General features: G+C 32.9%; 1 protein-coding gene across 3 annotated transcripts in view; it reads right to left on the bottom strand.

The window, feature by feature from the left end:
* Positions 1–19,631, bottom strand: part of LOC142342809 (uncharacterized) — a 110,820-nt gene that overhangs the window by 38,208 nt on the left and 52,981 nt on the right. For all 3 annotated transcript variants that reach the window (XM_075394389.1, XM_075394390.1, XM_075394391.1), the window contains 3 exons: positions 8,189–8,441; positions 7,654–7,828; positions 321–634 (listed from right to left, as the gene is read on the bottom strand). In XM_075394389.1, coding sequence (XP_075250504.1) covers positions 321–634; positions 7,654–7,828; positions 8,189–8,441 — 742 coding nt within the window. The remainder of the gene's footprint in view (positions 1–320; positions 635–7,653; positions 7,829–8,188; positions 8,442–19,631) is intronic.

Genomic DNA, 19,631 nt, shown 5'->3' with positions numbered 1-19,631 from the left:
TCAATAACAGATTACATATCTAAATTCAAAACTTGTGTATGAAAAGCCAGAAGTTGCAACAATTATTCTATTTTCAAAATTGTGCAGTTAATTTTCGGAAAATTCCAAGTGTAGGAAATTATGCAACGCATGATTCGTATGTTTTTAGTTCCCATCTAGAATAAAAAGAGAGTTTTCAAAAGCTTATGAGAACAGAGTGAAGATAACACATGTATGAAAAACTAGTTAGTACAAGTAAACAGAACTCCCAATAGTCGACTAAGAATTTCATTTATTTTTCCAAGCCTGTTGTATCGGAGCTTTAAAACAACCACTATTACCTTCGTATTCCAGATAGCCGTCCATGCAAAAACAACCACTCGCACACGTCAAGTTATCAAATCGATCCAGTTCAGAAAAACATGACTTCTCGACGCCACAATCTTTAAAAACTCGATTTGCCACTAGATCGCAGAGAGGACAAGAGGTCAGAGGCACACATTTGTTTCCCACTCTGGCAAAACCCTCTTTGCAGTAGCAACCAGGGAGACACTTGCCTCGACATCGCCTTCGAATGTTGGGCGAGCACGACTCAAAACAGGACAGCCCGCAGTCGGTGAATTGTTCATTTGGGTCAGGACAAGTTACACGGCACCTAAATGCCCTAAATTTTACGCTTTATCATAGTTTTTACTGAGACTAAAAATAAGGTAACAAACGCTCGAATATATGTGATCACACGTCCTACTCATCTGATCACAGCATTCTTCTTCAACTCGACCCCAAAAGGTACCCCATGTAGCTTCTAAGCCTTGAAGAAACCATTAATTTTTCGACTCTCCAAAATCATTAGGGGTATAGATAACAAAAAAAACGATTAAACACTCTTTAAATCAATATTTAACAAGACGGCTCAGTAATGTGCGGTCGGACAAAAGGTCCCGACCCCGCTTATCCACAAGAGGGGCTTAATGGTCAACCAAATGAGGAAGAGATAGAAAGCTCTAAAAAATTCTCACATATGATCCGGAAAAATTGATGTATGGAGAGAAAAATTGTTTCCAACTCAAATCACTTAGAAAAGTAAACAATGCCGAATTAGTGGGCCAATGAGACCTGCCGTTACTAAGACTACGAGACAAGACAAACAAACAAAATCAAATAACAAAAACAAACATTTACAACCAAAACTAAAAATTTATTTTGAAAAAAACTACAAAAAAAACAAAGTCAAAACGTTAAATAAAACCCAAACCATGGAAAAACATGGAACCAATCCTTGACGAGACTCAGTAAAAAGCGGACGAAAAATAAGACAAGCGACAAATAAAAAAAATACGTTTGTTTTCTCGAAAACAAATAAGCTCAATGAAAACCATTACATGTCAAGGGAAAAATTTATTTACGTTCATGTTCAATCATACCTCAATAAAAAGACATTCAGAACTGTCAGTATCCACAATAAGCCGTACGTCTATAAATATAAATGACAAATTCAGACGAAAAACAAAATTTCCACTAAATATTACAAGAAAACGGCATAGAAGCTGTTAACGCCATACTCTAATGCAAGAAAAAAATCTAATCCACTGCGCCTTTTTTGAACACCAATATTGAAATATATGGGATCTGAATAAGGAGACTAGGTACCAAGTCTTAAAAAAGGAACAAAAATGGGAAAAGTTAAAAAACCTAAACTTTTTCAAAAACAATCAATTTCAAAGACATCAGAATATTAGATAGCAACTGAAATCATCAAATAGGGTTTTCACTTGTCAACAAAAAGCCATTGAGAACTGTCAATTTTCAGAATACTTTATAAGTCTACAAAAAGAATGATAAAAAGACAAAACAAATTAAACAAATATTTTGCGAAAAACCGGCCTGGAAGTCTTAAAAACGATAAGCATTGCATTAAAAACATTAGATATTTTAAAATGAGCTTTTCTTCAACACAAATGAATTGATAATGAATTGATCAGAACTGTAGTTAATGAGACTTGGTAACAAAGACAAACAAAACAGTGCAGATTTAAAAATACGTCTTTTTATAAGTTTCTAAAACATTTGATTCTGAAGTCGTGAAAACCTTTACCCGTCAACTTAAACCAGCAAATAGTTTGCTCTGTTCTTCGGTAGCAAGCCACTAAGACCTAAAAATATGCAGTATTTTTCTTTTACTTCAAAAAGTAGAAACAAATACAAAAATCGAGAAACAGTTCAACCTTTTGCAAAAAACCGTTATTGAGGCCATTAAAACAACAAGCAACTCCAAACAAATAGGCAACAAATAGACAAAAAAGAACAGTAAAATGAAAATTTAATAAGACATCTATATAATTTTTTTAAAAAAGATTTGAATAAAACAAAGTCATGAAAAAAACTGAATCTACTGAAATCAGTATATAGGTTCCTTTGATCACCCAAAGTAAGACGCTAGGACCTGCATTTATCCAGAACTTTTCAAACGACTAGAACAAGAATGACAAAAATCCAATACATTCTGGTAGAACAACGCATCGAAGCATTAAAACCATAATCTATTTACTGGAAAACTAATGTCTTCAATAGCTTCCTCTAAAATGCCAATAATATGACATCTGACCTGTCAAAAATGTGAGACTAAACCGAAAAGAACATCAATTATGAAAACATGACCTAAATTCACAAATTTTTTTGTGAGAACTCGTAGTTTCAATGCAGAAAAACCATCACATATAACCGCAATAAATAATAAATTTCGATCAATAACGATCCCGACGCAACCTGTCTTTACTTACAATAATCTAAAAGTTGACAAAAAGAGAAAGTAGCGAATCTCGTTAATCCATTGTTTATTTTATATGTTTTTTCTAAAGTCAACACGACGATAAGATTTCGACTAAGAAAGGAAATAATTTTCCTTTAAATTCCCTAGGAAGCCGATTGAAACTGACATTAGCAAGTTTTGAATTGAATTGTTCTATTCTGTAATTAATGTAAACAATGTTTACGAAACAACAATTACACCAAAACTAGCCTTGCTATCGCCTTGTCTATTGGGAACATTTGACTGTTCCCAATATAGTGGATAAGAGTAATTTGATTTAAAAAGTCAATACATCAAACATAAACGATGCGTTTTGCATAAATATCGAGCTAAATTAGCAAACAACAGGCAAACTTTTAATTCAAGAACACTCAAAGAATCCACAATTAAAACTAGCTTGCTTTAAAGTTAGTGAAAATTGTGTCAGCAATTTTTTCGCGTGTTTTAATCTGGTAATTTCAACAAAGCAGACTAAAGAAGCCTATTGGTGCCGAAAACCATGGTTTATTACGCCATTTCTATTTTCTCCAAGACAAAGAAATATCTTTGATAATACAAACTAATAGAGCAACTCAACAAATGTTGTCTTCCTTCATCTAAAAAATCTTATAATTAAACACCTATCGAGCAAAACATCATTGGAGAACAAAGAAAAACTTAACAACCAAATAGACATGAAATATAAACGATAATTGAAAATAGTTCCCATATTCGTTTCCAGATTTGATGTATCCAAATCAACTCGCGTTCATATTTCCCAGCAAACAACCTATATCACTCTTTTCCGGGCGATTTGACTGTTCCTGAAATGCGACTAGTTACAAATAGTAAGACAAAACCAATCGATGGTCGCAGTAATTGAGAAAAACTTGATAAAGTGGAAATCAGGACCATATACTGATACCAGTCAGAACTTTGAAACTCTTTACGCACCGCTAGCAGAAAACCTTTCAAATTCAGCAACCAGACTAGTTCTTCAAAAAAACCTCATAAAATACCCCATAACCCAGAAAATCTTCAAACAAAACTTGAGAACACGAAAACAGCCGCGAACAATCTTGATAACCAAAAAATGTGGTACAATCAGATATATAATATTTCATTGTCATCACAAAGAAATTGTAATTTTCGGTGCCAATTTTTCAAAAAAAATGTTTATACAATAATTTCTCCTGGCAATGTACTTAAGTTCAACAGAAGACGTATTTGCTCTCCCAAATCCATGAGAAGGCAATTTTCAGAATGTTTCACTAAGTTTCTTAACAAAATTAGAGGGTTTTCGAGATTTTGCCCTAAGGATTGAAAAAGGTCTCTAAAAATTGCTATATCTCATTTAAGTTTTGAAAAAAATACCATAGTATATAAATGACATTAGTGGTACAGTTAATTTAATGACAGAATCACAAGTCCAATTTGAAACTTTCCGAAAAAGGACAACCGAAAGCTGCCTTGAAAACACCTACATAAAGAAATTATTGTATTTTAATTAAACGCGTAACACTAAAAACCCGAAAAAAACTCGGAAACAATCAATCCTTTCCAGTTTCAATTGGAAGACGGTAGGACCTGCAATTATCCAGAGATTTTCGAACGATTACAAAATGAATGACAAAAACCCATTGAATTCTGCTAGAACACGTTGTCGAAGCATTAAAACCATAATCTAATCACTTGAAAACTGATGTGCTAAATGCCTTGCTCTACAATTCCAATAAGGCGACATCCGACCTCTCAATAATTTGAGACAAAAACGAAAAAAACATCGATGTTGGAAAAATTTCCAAAAATCACAACTTTTTTGTGAAAACGTGAAAACTCGTGATTTCAAAGCAGAAAAGCCATTACGTAAAACTGCAATTAAAATTAAATTTTATTCAATCATAAACCCGACGCATCCTGTCTTTGGTGACTTTAAGCTACAAGTTGACCGACAAAAGAAAGTCGCAAACCTCAATCACTTGTTTCTTTTAAAAAATATGTTTTCTTAAAAGTCAAAACGACTATAAGCTTTCGGCTAAGAAACGAAACAGTTTTCCTTCAAAATCCCTGGGAAGCCAATTGGAACTGTCCTTAGCATGTTTCTATTTGAATCGTTCTTTTCTATAAGTAAGTTAAAAAAGGGGAAAAATGCAAAAATTCCTTTTAAAAAATATCAACTGATTACAATCTGCATTTGCCCTGTCTATTGGGAACAACTGATTGTTCGGAACACTATGGATAAGGATAATTTCATTTTAAAAAGTCAATATATCAAATATAAAAGTTGCCATTGAATAGTTATCGAGTTAAATTAAAAAAGAACCGGTAAATTTTGAATTCAAGAATCGACAATTGAAAACAGCATGTTTCGGAGTTAGTGAAGATTGTGTCAGCAGTTTTTGGTGTGTGATAATCCGCTATGTTAAACAAAGTAGACTAAATAAAATTATTTCGTGCCAGAACACCATGGTTTATTACGCCAGTTGTTCTTTCTCCAAGACAAGAAATATCTTTGATAATACAAACTAATAGTGGCCTTTGATCGTCCAAAAAATCTCATAAATAACCGTCTGTCCAGAAAAACTCCTCTTATACGAGCAACTTGACTGTTCCTGAAATCCGACCAGTTACAAATAGTAGGACCGAACCAATCGATGGTCGCAGTAACCGAGAAAAACTTGATAACGTGGAAATCAGGACAATAGAATGATACCAGTCAAAACTCTTTCTGCACCGCTAGCAGGAAAAACTTTTAAATTCACCAACATGCATAGTTCTTCTATTAAGCCTAAAAAACAATAACCCATAACGCAGAAATTCTTCAAATAAAACTTCAGAATAGAAAAACAGCCGTGAACAATCTTGATAACCAAAAAATGTGGTATAATCAGATATATCATATTTCAATGCCATATAACAAAAAAATAGCAATTTTTGGTGTAAATTTTCAAAAAAATATGTACACGATAATTTTTCCTGGCATTGTATGTAAGCTCAACAGAAGACGTATTTGCTCTCCCAAATTCATGAGAATGCGATTTTCAGAATATTCCATTAACAGTTTCATAACAAAATTAGAGGGTTTTCGAATTTTTGTTTTGAGGAATAAGTTACTTCTCCAAAAATTGCTTTATCTCGTTCAACCTTTGAGAAAATCACCATGGTATATAACTGACATTAGAGGTACAGTTAATGGAATGACAGAAACTTCATTTTGAAAGTTCAATTTGAAATTTTCCGAAAAAAAAGACAAGCGAAAGCTGCCTTCAAAATACCTACATATCCAAGTTTTGTCTTTAGAGTAATTATTATATTTTACTTAAGGTAGTCATACTAATCCCGCCAATATCTATGAAACAATCAATCGTTTCCCGTTTCGAATGTAACTTGTTATAAGCTCAAGTTTCATATCTTATTAAAAATGTGAGAAAAGTTTTGTTTTTTATTTCTTTTTTCGCTATTCTGACGTTCTCTTTATAAATCCGGTGGCACAAAAAGTAGGGAACTCTAGCAGAGATCAATATTGAACCGCTCTTTGAGAAAATCAATCGATTTAGAGTAAAAGATATGATATTTTTGATACCAATATCTGTCAATCAAATATGATTTTTATCTTTCTAATATTACATCAAAAAATTAAATGCCATTTTTAACGTTTTTCTATATGATTGCATCAGGAAAAGAAATGTCCGGCTATAAAAGCAGGTATCATAAAATTTCAGGTGAAGATAATGTTAATAGGAAATGCACTTCCGGGAAAGAAGTAAATGGGAACTTTCATTCTAAACAACTGCATATCAGTGGACATAGTTGACTGATCAATTTGATAATTACAAATTTCTGTCGTAAAATGCTGTTTTTCCACATTTTCGTTTTTATTGGCAAAGCACCTGTTCAAAACACCTCAGATGCTATACGTCTACCTTTGTCAAAATTTTCTTTCCCGTCGTCAATTTCCTAGTTTATATTAAAAACTACATATTTAAGACAGTACGGGCAACTATTTCTTCGAAAATTTTAGATGACAAAATTCCGGAGAAGTATGTTTGAAGAAACAATTAGTTGTATCTTTTCTCATCAAACATTTTTTCTGGGTGATGGAGATGAATAAAGAAAACTTCTCTGTCCCTAACCTGCGAGAATGGCCTCCCATAGCGTAAACTAACAAAACTGAAAGGAACTCAAGATAATCGTTTGATTGTAGTTCATCCGACGTTAACTGGTTAGGTTCTCTTTTATTTTCAGTTTCTGAATTCTTAATTTGTCTTTAAAGTTTACATGGAGGACAATTTTTGTTTTCAATTAAAATTTTTATCTTAGCTGTCTCGAAGCTTCAAAACAAAGCGTTATCTGTCGGAATGGCCCATATCTTGAAATTTGAAAAGGTAATATATCCACTGGTCAACACGCTTTTGTTTTAGGAGCAAGATGATCTTCATAGAGTATTTACAGGTCCGCGTCGTGATTAAACTTGTATTATCTGTTTAAAATGCAATAATTTTGCTTTGCATACAACGTTGTTAACTTTTTCATTTAAACCATGCAAGCCACCATATTTGCTAATTGAATGGTTTTATTAATGTTTTATTAATTTCTATCCACTCTTTTTATTAATTTTTTATGTTTTATTAATTTCTATCCACTCTTGCAAAAGATTAAAGTCATGACCTTGGAGGAAGGACAGAAATTGTGCAACAGCTTATGTGACAGCTTGTGAGAATGGATTTTACTATCCTCCTTGTTAGTGTTAAAACTGTTTGAGAAACTACCGAAGTACTAATTTTTCACCACTGATAGATCATGTCATTTTTCATCCCACTATAGTTCAGGAGTCTTGGGGCAAAACAAGAGTTGAAATTCAGATAAACCAGGTTTTTGTCGCTCACCGCTCTTCTGGAATACATCTGAAGTTGTCTGTGTCGTAGATGAAGCCGGGGTTGCAGAAGCAGCCAGCTACACAATCATTTGAAGAAGCTGCACAGCTGTTCTCTTCAGGCTGTTGACAAGTTTTCACACACCTACTGCCACATTCACGAAACTCCTGGTTTGGGTCCGAACAAGCTATAATCACAGAGCAATTATCAGTTACAAATCTTAATTCAGTTAACGATAACGTTAACAAAGTTTTAATTCGAAAAACTCAGCGATAATTTTTAATGAACCTCTATATTGAGGTTCAATAAAACTCAACAATAAATATCGTATTTTTCTATCTATTTTTCTCTAGATTAGTTAGCATAAAATATAAAAATTTAAAACTCATACACGGATAAAAACAAGCATAACTATCTCATCTCAAAGCAAAGTTAGACTAAGCACTCATTACGGACAGATTTTGATTCGAAAACAAAAAGGTGCAAATTAGTGTCAACAAAAACTTCACTTCAATTTTAGTTGAAAGGGTAACCTGATGCTGCTAACCAGTAATGTCTGGTTGAACGAACACTTCCACATTTTTGAACGAATCAACGGTCGCTTGTCCATTCATGCTTTCCACAATCAGCTGCTTAATCCTGTCAGGGGTCAGTTGAACATTGTTCTTGTAAACGACCTCTGTGTACGCTTTCACCACAGTGGCAGAGGTGAGTGGCTGCGAAGGTGACTCAAGCACACTTTTGACATCTTTCACAGTGAGAGATTGAATTGAGAGGTCAAAACCGAGAGCTGCTCCCACCTATTACGCATTATATAATTATACACAATATATTACACATTATAACGAAAACTAATTTTTTAATTGGCAACAAAAATATGCGGGCGAGTCAGCAGCCAGCTAAAAAAAACGAAGAACAGCGAATAACAATTGTGGGCAGTTTTCACCAACGCATCAAAACACTAAATTGTTATACATAACATGTTTAAAAAGCGCTGATTTTATCGCAAAAATTCTGCATCAGCCAATTTAAAAAAGACCAAAAGATAAATAAGCCTGTAAAATCCAATCCACCCTAGTTTGTGTATTATGCTGGTACAAAAAAGCATATCAAAACTGGGGAAAATATGTGCGACAGTTGTATCAATTTCCGATCAAATTGTAACTAAGTATCAACTGCCGGGCACTATGTGGCAAGCATTGCGATGATACGAGTAACATTTACACATACTGTCAAACATCTATGAGATCATGGGAAGGGGACAAATTCTGAACAGAGTTACTTGAAATTAGCGCCGGATTGACAGTGGCGGATACATTACAAAACATTGTATACATCACGAAACTGCGTTCCAGAAAACTTCAAAGGAACATTGATAAATGCTCCTGTTATTAGTCACCTGTAATACCCAGCAGTACTTTTGTGTTTAATACCTCAGAAACTTATAACAACTCTCGGAAAAAAAAATCAAATTGGGCTGTCAAAGCTGTAGAAACTATGATCCATCTCACGATATTAAGCTAATTAATACCATATTACGTGTTCGGTTGTTTATTCAAAACAGGGTTACACTATACACTCAAAAATTTTCAAATATAGCAAGCAGCCATTTAAAAATAATTCTGTCATCCTTCGTCCAACGGCAAACTTTCATTTTCGTAATTGGACGAGCAAAGTAGTTAATGAAATTGTTGCTAGATCTATATACCCGGGAGGAGGTTTCACCCCTATTTCACCCCTAATTAGCGGGGATTAGGGTGTAATCCATTTTCCACTCTTATTTACCGGGGAAAAGAGTGTAAGAGTGGAATTTTAAAAAATTACCTTGTTATTACACTTTTTTGTACACTCTTTTTATACTCTTAGAAAGAGTGTAATTAAGGGTGGAATGATAAAAGATTACACCCTTTTTTCCACCCTTATTAAAAGAATCAATTATTTTTACACTCAAATTTTTACACTCTAGAAAGAGTGTAATTAAGGGTCGAATGATAAAAGATTACACCCTTTTTTCCCCCTTATGAAAAGAATCAATTACTTTTACACTTCTACACCCTTTTTATTTCTAGAGTGTAATTTAAAGTGGACTAATAAACAATTACAGAGAAAGACAAACTTCACATGAAGTTCGACTTTTTCTTTGATTTTTTATTAGTGGGCTATCACAAAATGGACTATCATAGACTTTCTAAGTTTCTAGAGAAAAAAGTGCCAATTGTTGGATTTTATACAAATTTTGCAGAGAACTTTCCAAGAGAGTGAAGAAAAAATCGAACTTCATGAAAAACGTTTGTTAATAACTTTTTGAAGAAGACGAGTTCGAAAGTCTATGATAACCCATTTTGTTGCCGTGATAATGTACCTTTTAAGCTTGTGTAGAAATAAATGCCAATTGTTGGCTTTTATACAAATTTTTCAGAGAAATTTCGATGAGAGTGAAGAAAAAGTCGAACTTCATGAAAAACGTTTGTTAAAAACTTTTTAAAGAAGACGAGTTAGTAAGTTTATGATAGCCCATTTTGGTGCCGTGATAATGTACCTTTTAGGTTTGTGTAGAAATAAATGGCAATTGTTGGATTTTATACAAAATTTTCAGAGAATTTTCCAAGAGAGTGAAGAAAAAATCGAACTTCATGAAAAACGTTTGTTAATAACTTTTTGAAGAAGACGATTTCGAATGTCTATGCTAACCCATTTTGTTGCCGTGATAATTTACCTTTTAAGTTTGTGCAGAAATAAATGCCAATTGTTGGATTTTATACAAATTTTTCAGAGAACTTTCGAAGAGAGTGAAGAAAAAAACGAACTTCACGAAAAACGTTCGTTTATAACTTTTTGAAGAAGACGAGGTCGAAAGTCTATGATAACCCATTTTGTTGCCATAATAATGTACCTTTTAAGTTTGTGTTGAAATAAATGCCAATTGTTGGATTTTATACAAAATTTTTAGAGAATTTTCCAAGAGAGTGAAGAAAAAATCGAACTTCATGAAAAAGGTTTGTTAATAACTTTTCGAAGAAGACGAATTCGAAAGTCTATGATAACCCATTTTGTTGCCGTGATTATGTTACTTTTAAGTTTGTATCGAAATAAATGCCAATTGTTGGATTTTATACAAATTTTTCAGAGAACTTTCGAAGAGAGTGAAGAAAAAGTCGAACTTCATGAAAAACGTTTGTTAAAAACTTTTTGAAGAAGACGAGTTCGAAAGTCTATGATAACCCATTTTGTTGCTGTGATAATGCACCTTTTAAGTTTGTGTAGAAATGAATAGCAATTGTTGGATTTTTTACAAATTTTTCAGAGAACTTTCGAAGAGAGTGAGGAAAAAGTCGAACTTCATGAAAAACGTTTGTTAATAACTTTTTGAAGAAGACGAGTTAGAAAGTTTATGATAGCTCATTTTGGTGCCGTGATAATGTACCTTTTAGGTTTGTTTAGAAATAAATGCCAATTGTTGGATTTCATACAAATTTTTCAGAGAACTTTCGAAGAGAGTGAAGAAAAAGTCGAACTTCATGAAAAACGTTTGTTAATAACTTTTTGAAGAAGACGAGTTAGAAAGTTTATGATAGCTCATTTTGGTGCCGTGATAATGTACCTTTTAGGTTTGTTTAGAAATAAATGCCAATTGTTGGATTTTATACAAATTTTTCAGAGAACTATCGAAGAGAGTGAAGAAAAAGTCGAACTTCATGAAAAACGTTTGTTAATAACTTTTTGAAGAAGACGAGTTCGAAAGTCTATGATAACCCATTTTGTTGCTGTGATAATGCACCTTTTAAGTTTGTGTAGAAATAAATGCCAATTGTTGGATTTTTTACAAATTTTCCAGAGAACTTTCGAAGAGAGTGAAGAAAAAGTCGAACTTCATGAAAAACGTTTGTTAATAACTTTTTGAAGAAGACGAGTTAGAAAGTTTATGATAGCTCATTTTAGTGCCTTGATAATGTACCTTATAGTTTTGTTTAGAAATAAATGACAATTGTTGGATTTTATACAAATTTTTCAGAGAACTATCGAAGAGAGTGAAGAAAAAATCGAGCTTCATGAAAAACGATTCTTAATAACTATTTGAAGAAGAGTTAGAAAGTCTATGATAGCCCATTTTGTTGCCGTGATAATGTGCTTTTAGAATGTCTATAGATCGCTTTTCGATTTCCTTTGTTTGCATTTAAAATTTTCAAAAATTAGCGACTTAGGGGCCAAAAATTGGGCATTTTTGTGGTACTTTGACTAAATTTCCCACTTTTTTGAAACAAAACATACAAGTTTTTAGTATCATAATAAACTAGGACTCACGGTTCCAACGGCCATATAATTTTTTTTCTAAAGCATTGCCAAACAAGAGAATGCGAGAGCAATGTAGAGACCGATATCAGGCAATTTTCGTAAATTGTTCAATTTTTCAGTTGTTTAGTTTAATAACTTTTTTCTTAGTGATCGATTTTAAACGTATGTCATATCATTTTCTTGCTCATTTAATACTCTTTACGAATATATAAGGATCAAAAAGTTTCGATACAGTTACATGGCTCAATTTTTCGATTTCCCAAGGTCAGCCAGAATGGCAAAAATCGAGTTTTGATTCATTTGTTTTTTGAACATTTTTTTACACTAGGTTGAAGCCCCAGTTGATGCTGATTCCGAAACATATTCATTTTTTAAATTTGGTTCAGTAGTTTTCGAGATATAAGCCTTTTTCGGACTCATACCAGGGCCCCCACCGTCCCAGGGCGCCCACACGCAAACCTTTTTTTATGTGTTCCCGTTCGATTTTTGAAATCCCGCTTACTTAGTTAGATTCTATATGAAACCAGCTTTCCAATGATATTTTTTTAAAATTTCAAGTTTTGAAATGCCCACTTCATAGTTGTTCACCGTAAAGCAATGTATGAAAATTTCGTTTGATGTGTTGCCTCACGGTAACGTGACATGCTAATTGTGAGGCAACACAGGTGGAGACCGCATCTCCTGCATCCGCTCACTGAGTTGTCATGAATAGAGCATTTGAAATTGCGCAACGTATACGAAAGTTCAAAAAGCTCACACAATAAGCCGGAAATAATTTAATTAGTTCCAATAGGTCGATGTACGGCAAAGACGGAACGATAGGTCGAATTAGTTCCAATGGGTCGATGTACAATAGGTCGAACTACGGCAAAGACGGAAGGAACGATGGGTCGAATTAGTTCCAATAGTAGAGTGACTGCAGCAGAGAGAGAGAGCAGAGCCAGTGATGGCTGCAGAGTGACCGCAGGGTCCGCGCTGTTCGATATAACGGGTTTTAAAGCTAGTTTCGTCATTATATGACCGACTATTTCAGTTTATGATGTCGGAGCATTTCGATGATGATATTCTTGGCGAAGGCGTTTGTGTTAGTGAAATTGCGGTCCCAGGCGGAGAGGCAAAGAAGGCGAAGAAAGAGCATTGCTTGAAGATCAAAGCAGATCGAGAGACAGATGAGTACAATCGATCGTTTTACAGACCAACCAAACGGAAGGTCGAGGATCTGCTGCCCTTGTCCTTCAAGTTTGTTGGGTTCGATGCCAATGGAATCCCAGTTGAAGAGGTGATGGGGCATGTTAAGCAATTGCTTTTTGGAGTTGAAAGCGTTGCACTTGGCAAACTTCGACCCAATCAGAAGAAAAACCCAGTGTACAATGGCTGGGTCAACTTTCTTGGTGTAGGCCATTGCAAGAAAGCAATTCGAGCCGTAGAAGAAGGAAAGTTTGGCAGCATGAAGGTTGTGAAGATTGGGCGAACCAAAGAATTAGCTTGTGCGAAATTGAAGATAAAGAAGCCTCCAAAGAGGCGAACCCACCTTACATGTTGTGGGCAAAGATTACTGCCTAATTACAGGAAATTCGCCAATAATTATTTTATGATTCTGAAGTTTTGAATTGTTTGCCGATGATTTGATTTGTTTGATGATTTTCATGCTTTGAACTTTGTATAGTTTGTTTATTTCATCAATTGCTTAGTTTACTTAATTTGATCTATTCGAGTCATTAATTGACTTTGTTTCGCTTTTTTTCTCTTTATCCTTTATGATGTGTGCATTTATAAATTTATAGTCATCCAACACATGGCTTTTTTATTTGCTTGCAGGGGAAACCCTAGATTACCAACAAGCGACTAAAAATTTGCTGTGTTTTCAATCTCATTTTTTTGGCTTATTATAAAAAATCGTTAATTTTTATCAGGTCAAGGAGTTGTCCAAATCGAAACAAACTTGCTATGGAGTATAACCCGTGTATATAGAGTCTAAAACAAAAAAAATTTTTGGTATAGCTTGTCTAGGAAAAAAGGTAGTTTTTCATACGGAAATTTGCGACTATTTCAAATATTTAATTTTGAAATATAGTATTTTTGATCGGGTCAAGGAGTTGTCCAAATCTAACCAAACTCGCTATCGAGTATCCCATGGGTAACTAGATTGTAAAACAAAAAGAATTTTTGGTATAGCTTGTCTAGGAAAAAGTTAGTTTTTCATACGGAAATTTGCGAATTTCGCAAATAACGAATTTTAAAAATAGATCTTTTTCATCGGGTCAAGGAGTTGTTCCAAGCGAACCAAATTGATATCCCAGGCTACCAGAATTATGTAGGTTGTAGTGCAAAAAGAATGGTTGGCCTAACTGCCCTACAAAAAAAAGTAGATAATACACACGGAAATTTCGACTTTTTCGCTGACCTTATTTTTAAAAATAGTTAATTTTCATCGGGTCAAGGAGTTGTTCCAATCTAACCAAACTCGGTATCGATTATCCCATGGGTGACTAGATTGTAAAACAAAAAGAATTTTTTGTATAGCTTGGCTAGGAAAAAAGTTAGTATCTCATACGGAAATTTGCTATTAATTCCGAATAATTTTGAATAAGTATATTTGAAAATAGGTCTTTTTCATCGGGTCAAGGGGTTGTCCAAATAAAACCAAACCCGGTATAGTATCACCAGTGTATATAGAGTCTAAAACAATAAGAATTTTTGGTATAGCGTGGCTAGGAAAAAAGTTAGTATTTCATACGGAAATCTGCTATTAATTCAAATAAGTAATATAAAAAAATAGATCTTTTTAATTAGGTCTTAGAGTTGTCCAAATCGAACTAAGCTCGATTTTGAGTATCACCAGTGTATCTAGAGTGTAAAACAAACAGAATTTTTGGAATAGCTTGCCTAGGAAAAATGTTAGTATTTCATACGAAAATTTGCGAATTTCGCAAATAACGAGTTTTAAAAATAGGTCCTTTTCGTCGGGTCAACGAGTTGTCCAAATCAATCCAAACCCGGTATGTAGTATCCCATGAGTACTTAGATTGTAAAACAAAAAGAATTTTTACTATAGCTTGCGTAGAAAAAAAGCTAGTTTTTCGTACGGAAATTTGCTATTAATTCAGATAAGTAATTTTAAAAAAAAGTCTTTTTGATTAGGTCTTAGAGTTGTCCAAATCTAACCAAACTCGGTATCGAGTATTCCATGGGTAACTAGATTGTAAAACAAAAAGAATTTTTGGTATGGCTTGCCTAGGAAAAAAGTTAGTATTTCATACGGAAATTTGCTATTTATTCAAATATTTAATTTTGAAATATAGTATTTTTGATCGGGTAAAGGAGTTGTCCAAATCTAACCAAACCCGGTATCGAGTGTCCCATGGGTAACTAGATTGTAAAACAAAAACAATTTTTGGTATAGCTTGCCTAGGAAAAAATATAGTATTTCATACGGAAATTTGCTATTAATTCAAATATTTAATTTTGAAATATAGTACTTTTGATCGGGTCAAGGAGTTGTCCAAATCTAATCAAACTCGGAATCGAGTATCCCATGGGTAAATAGAGCGTAAAACGAAAAGAATTTTTGGTATAGCTTGCCTAGGAAAAAAATTAGTTCTTTGTACAGTAATTTCCGATTAATTCGAATAATTAATTTAAAATAATTTTCAAAAATAGGTCTTTTTGATTAGGTCAAAAAATTGTTGAAATCAGTCAAAACTTAGTATGGAGTATCCCCTGTAAATATAGAGTCTCAAACAAAAAATTTTTACTATAGCTTGCGTAGAAAAAAAGTTAGTTTTTCGTACGGAAATTTGCTATTAATTCAAATAAGTAATTTAAAAAATAGGTCTTTTTGATTAGGTCTTAGAGTTGTCCAAATATAACCAAACTCGGCATCGAGTATTCCATGGGTAACTAGATTGTAAAACAAAAAGAATTTTTGGTATAGCTTGCCTAGGAAAAAAGTTAGTATTTCATACGGAAATTTGCTAATAATTCAAATATTTAATTTCGAAATATAGTATTTTTGATCGGGTCAAGGAGTTGTCCAAATCTAACCAAACTCGGTATCGAGTGTCCCATGGGTAACAAGACTGTAAAACAAAAAGAATTTTTGGTAAAGTTTGCCTAGGAAAAAAGTTAGTAATTCATACGGAAATTTGCTATTAATTCAATTATTTAATTTTGAAATATATTAATTTTGATCGGGTCAAGGAGTTGTACAAATATAACCAAACTCGGTATCGAGTATCCCATGGGTAACTATATTTTAAAACAAAAAGAATTTTTGGTATAGCTTGCCTAGGAAAAAAGTTAGTATTTCATACGGAAATTTGCTATTAATTCAAATATTAAATTTTGAAATATAGTATTTTTGATCGGGTCAAGGAGTTGTCCAAATCTAATCAAACTCGGAATCGAGTATCCCATGGGTAAATAGAGTAAAACAAAAAGAATTTTTGGTATAGCTTGCCTAGGAAAAAAGTTAGTTCTTTGTACAGTAATTTCCGATTAATTCGAATAATTAATTTAAAATAATTTTTAAAAATAGGTCTTTTTGATTAGGTCAAAAAATTGTTGAAATCAGTCAAAACTTGGTATGGAGTATCCCCTGTAAATATAGAGTCTCAAACAAAAAGAGTTTTTACTATAGCTTGCGTAGAAAAAAAGTTAGTTTTTCGTACGGAAATTTGCTATTAATTCAAATAAGTAATTTAAAAAATAGGTCTTTTTGATTAGGTCTTAGAGTTGTCCAAGTATAACCAAACTCGGCATCGAGTATTCCATGGGTAACTAGATTGTAAAACACAAAGAATTTTTGGTATAGCTTGCCTAGGAAAAAAGTTAGTATTTCATACGGAAATTTGCTATTAATTCAAATATTTAATTTTGAAATATAGTATTTTTGATGGGGTCAAGGAGTTGTCCAAATCTAACCAAACTCGGTATCGAGTGTCCCATGGGTAACTAGACTGTAAAACAAAAAGAATTTTTGGTAAAGCTTGCCTAGGAAAAAAGTTAGTTTTTCGTACGGAAATTTGCTATTAATTCAAATAAGTAATTTAAAAAATAGGTCTTTTTGATTAGGTCTTAGAGTTGTCCAAATATAACCAAACTCGGCATCGAGTATTCCATGGGTAACTAGATTGTAAAACACAAAGAATTTTTGGTATAGCTTGCCTAGGAAAAAAGTTAGTATTTCATACGGAAATTTGCTATTAATTCAAATATTTAATTTTGAAATATAGTATTTTTGATGGGGTCAAGGAGTTGTCCAAATCTAACCAAACTCGGTATCGAGTGTCCCATGGGTAACTAGACTGTAAAACAAAAAGAATTTTTGGTAAAGCTTGCCTAGGAAAAAAGTTAGTATTTCATACGGAAATTTGCTATTAATTTAATTATTTAATTTTGAAATATAGTATTTTTGATCGGGTCAAGGAGTTGTACAAATATAACCAAACTCGGTATCGAGTATCCCATGGGTAACTAGACTGTAAAACAAAAAGAATTTTTGGTAAAGCTTGCCTAGGAAAAAAGTTAGTTTTTCGTACGGAAATTTGCTATTAATTCAAATAAGTAATTTAAAAAATAGGTCTTTTTGATTAGGTCTTAGAGTTGTCCAAATATAACCAAACTCGGCATCGAGTATTCCATGGGTAACTAGATTGTAAAACACAAAGAATTTTTGGTATAGCTTGCCTAGGAAAAAAGTTAGTATTTCATACGGAAATTTGCTATTAATTCAAATATTTAATTTTGAAATATAGTATTTTTGATGGGGTCAAGGAGTTGTCCAAATCTAACCAAACTCGGTATCGAGTGTCCCATGGGTAACTAGACTGTAAAACAAAAAGAATTTTTGGTAAAGCTTGCCTAGGAAAAAAGTTAGTATTTCATACGGAAATTTGCTATTAATTTAATTATTTAATTTTGAAATATAGTATTTTTGATCGGGTCAAGGAGTTGTACAAATATAACCAAACTCGGTATCGAGTATCCCATGGGTAACCATATTTTAAAACAAAAAGAATTTTTGGTATAGCTTGCCTAGGAAAAAAATTAGTATTTCATACGGAAATTTGCTATTAATTCAAATATTTAATTTTGAAATATAGTATTTTTGATCGGGTCAAGGAGTTGTACAAATATAACCAAACTCGGTATCGAGTATCCCATGGGTAACTATATTTTAAAACAAAAAGAATTTTTGGTACAGCTTGCCTAGGAAAAAAGTTAGTATTTCATACGGAAATTTGCTATTAATTCAAATATTTAATTTTGAAATATAGTACTTTTGATCGGGTCAAGGAGTTGTCCAAATCTAATCAAACTCGGAATCGAGTATCCCATGGGAAAATAGAGTGTAAAACAAAAAGAATTTTTGGTATAGCTTGCCTAGGAAAAAAGTTAGTATTTCATACGGAAATTTGCTATTAATTCAAATATTTAATTTTGAAATATAGTATTTTTGATGGGGTCAAGGAGTTGTCCAAATCTAACCAAACTCGGTATCGAGTGTCCCATGGGTAACTAGACTGTAACACAAAAAGAATTTTTGGTAAAGCTTGCCTAGGAAAAAAGTTAGTATTTCATACGGAAATTTGCTATTAATTTAATTATTTAATTTTGAAATATAGTATTTTTGATCGGGTCAAGGAGTTGTACAAATATAACCAAACTCGGTATCGAGTATCCCATGGGTAACTATATTTTAAAACAAAAAGAATTTTTGGCATAGCTTGCCTAGGAAAAAAGTTAGTATTTCATACGGAAGTTTGCTATTAATTCAAATATTTGATTTTGAAATATAGTATTTTTGATCGGGTCAAGGAGTTGTCCAAATCTAATCAAACTCGGAATCGAGTATCCCATGGGTAAATAGAGTGTAAAACGAAAAGAATTTTTGGTATAGCTTGCCTAGGAAAAAAGTTAGAATTTCGTACGTTAATTTCCGATTAATTCGAATAATTAATTTTAAATAATTTTTAAAAATAGGTCTTTTTGATTAGGTCAAAAAGTTGATAAAATCAATCCAAACTCGGCATGGAGTATCCCATGTGTATCTGGAGTCTAAAACAAAAAGGAATTTTTGCTATAGCTGCTCTAGGAAAAAAGTTAGGTTTTCATACGGAAATTAGCTATTAATTCAAATATTCAATTTTGAAATATGGTATTTTTGATCGGGTCAAGCAGTTGTCCAAATCTAATCAAACTCGGTATCGAGTATCCCATGGGTAAATAAAGTGTAAAACGAAAAGAACTTTTGGTATAGCTTGCCTAGGAAAAAAGTTAGATTTTCGTACGTTACTTTCCGAATAATTCGAATAATTAATTTTAAATAATTTTTAAAAACAGGTCTTTTTCATTGGGTCAAGGAGTTGTTCGAAGCGAACCAAATTGTTATCCCAGACTACCAGTAGTATGTAGGTTGTAGTGCCAAAAGAATGGTTTGCCTAACCGACCTACAAAAAAGTAGATATCTCACACGGAAATTTCAACTTTTTCGCTGACTTTATTTTAAAAAATAGTTAAATTTTATGGGGTCAAGGAGTTGTCCAAATCGAACCAAACTCGGTTTCGAAAATCCCATGGGTAACTAGATTGTAAAACAAAAAGATTTTTTGGTATGGCTTTTATAGGAAAAAAGTTAGTTTTTCATACGGAAATTTGCGAATTTCGCAAATAACGAATATTAAAAATAGGTCTTT

The sequence above is a fragment of the Convolutriloba macropyga genome, chromosome 7 (assembly GCF_964194025.1).
Source record: "Convolutriloba macropyga chromosome 7, txConMacr16.3, whole genome shotgun sequence".
Taxonomy (NCBI): Eukaryota; Metazoa; Xenacoelomorpha; order Acoela; family Convolutidae; genus Convolutriloba; species Convolutriloba macropyga.
This window is presented reverse-complemented; position numbering and strand designations above follow the sequence as displayed.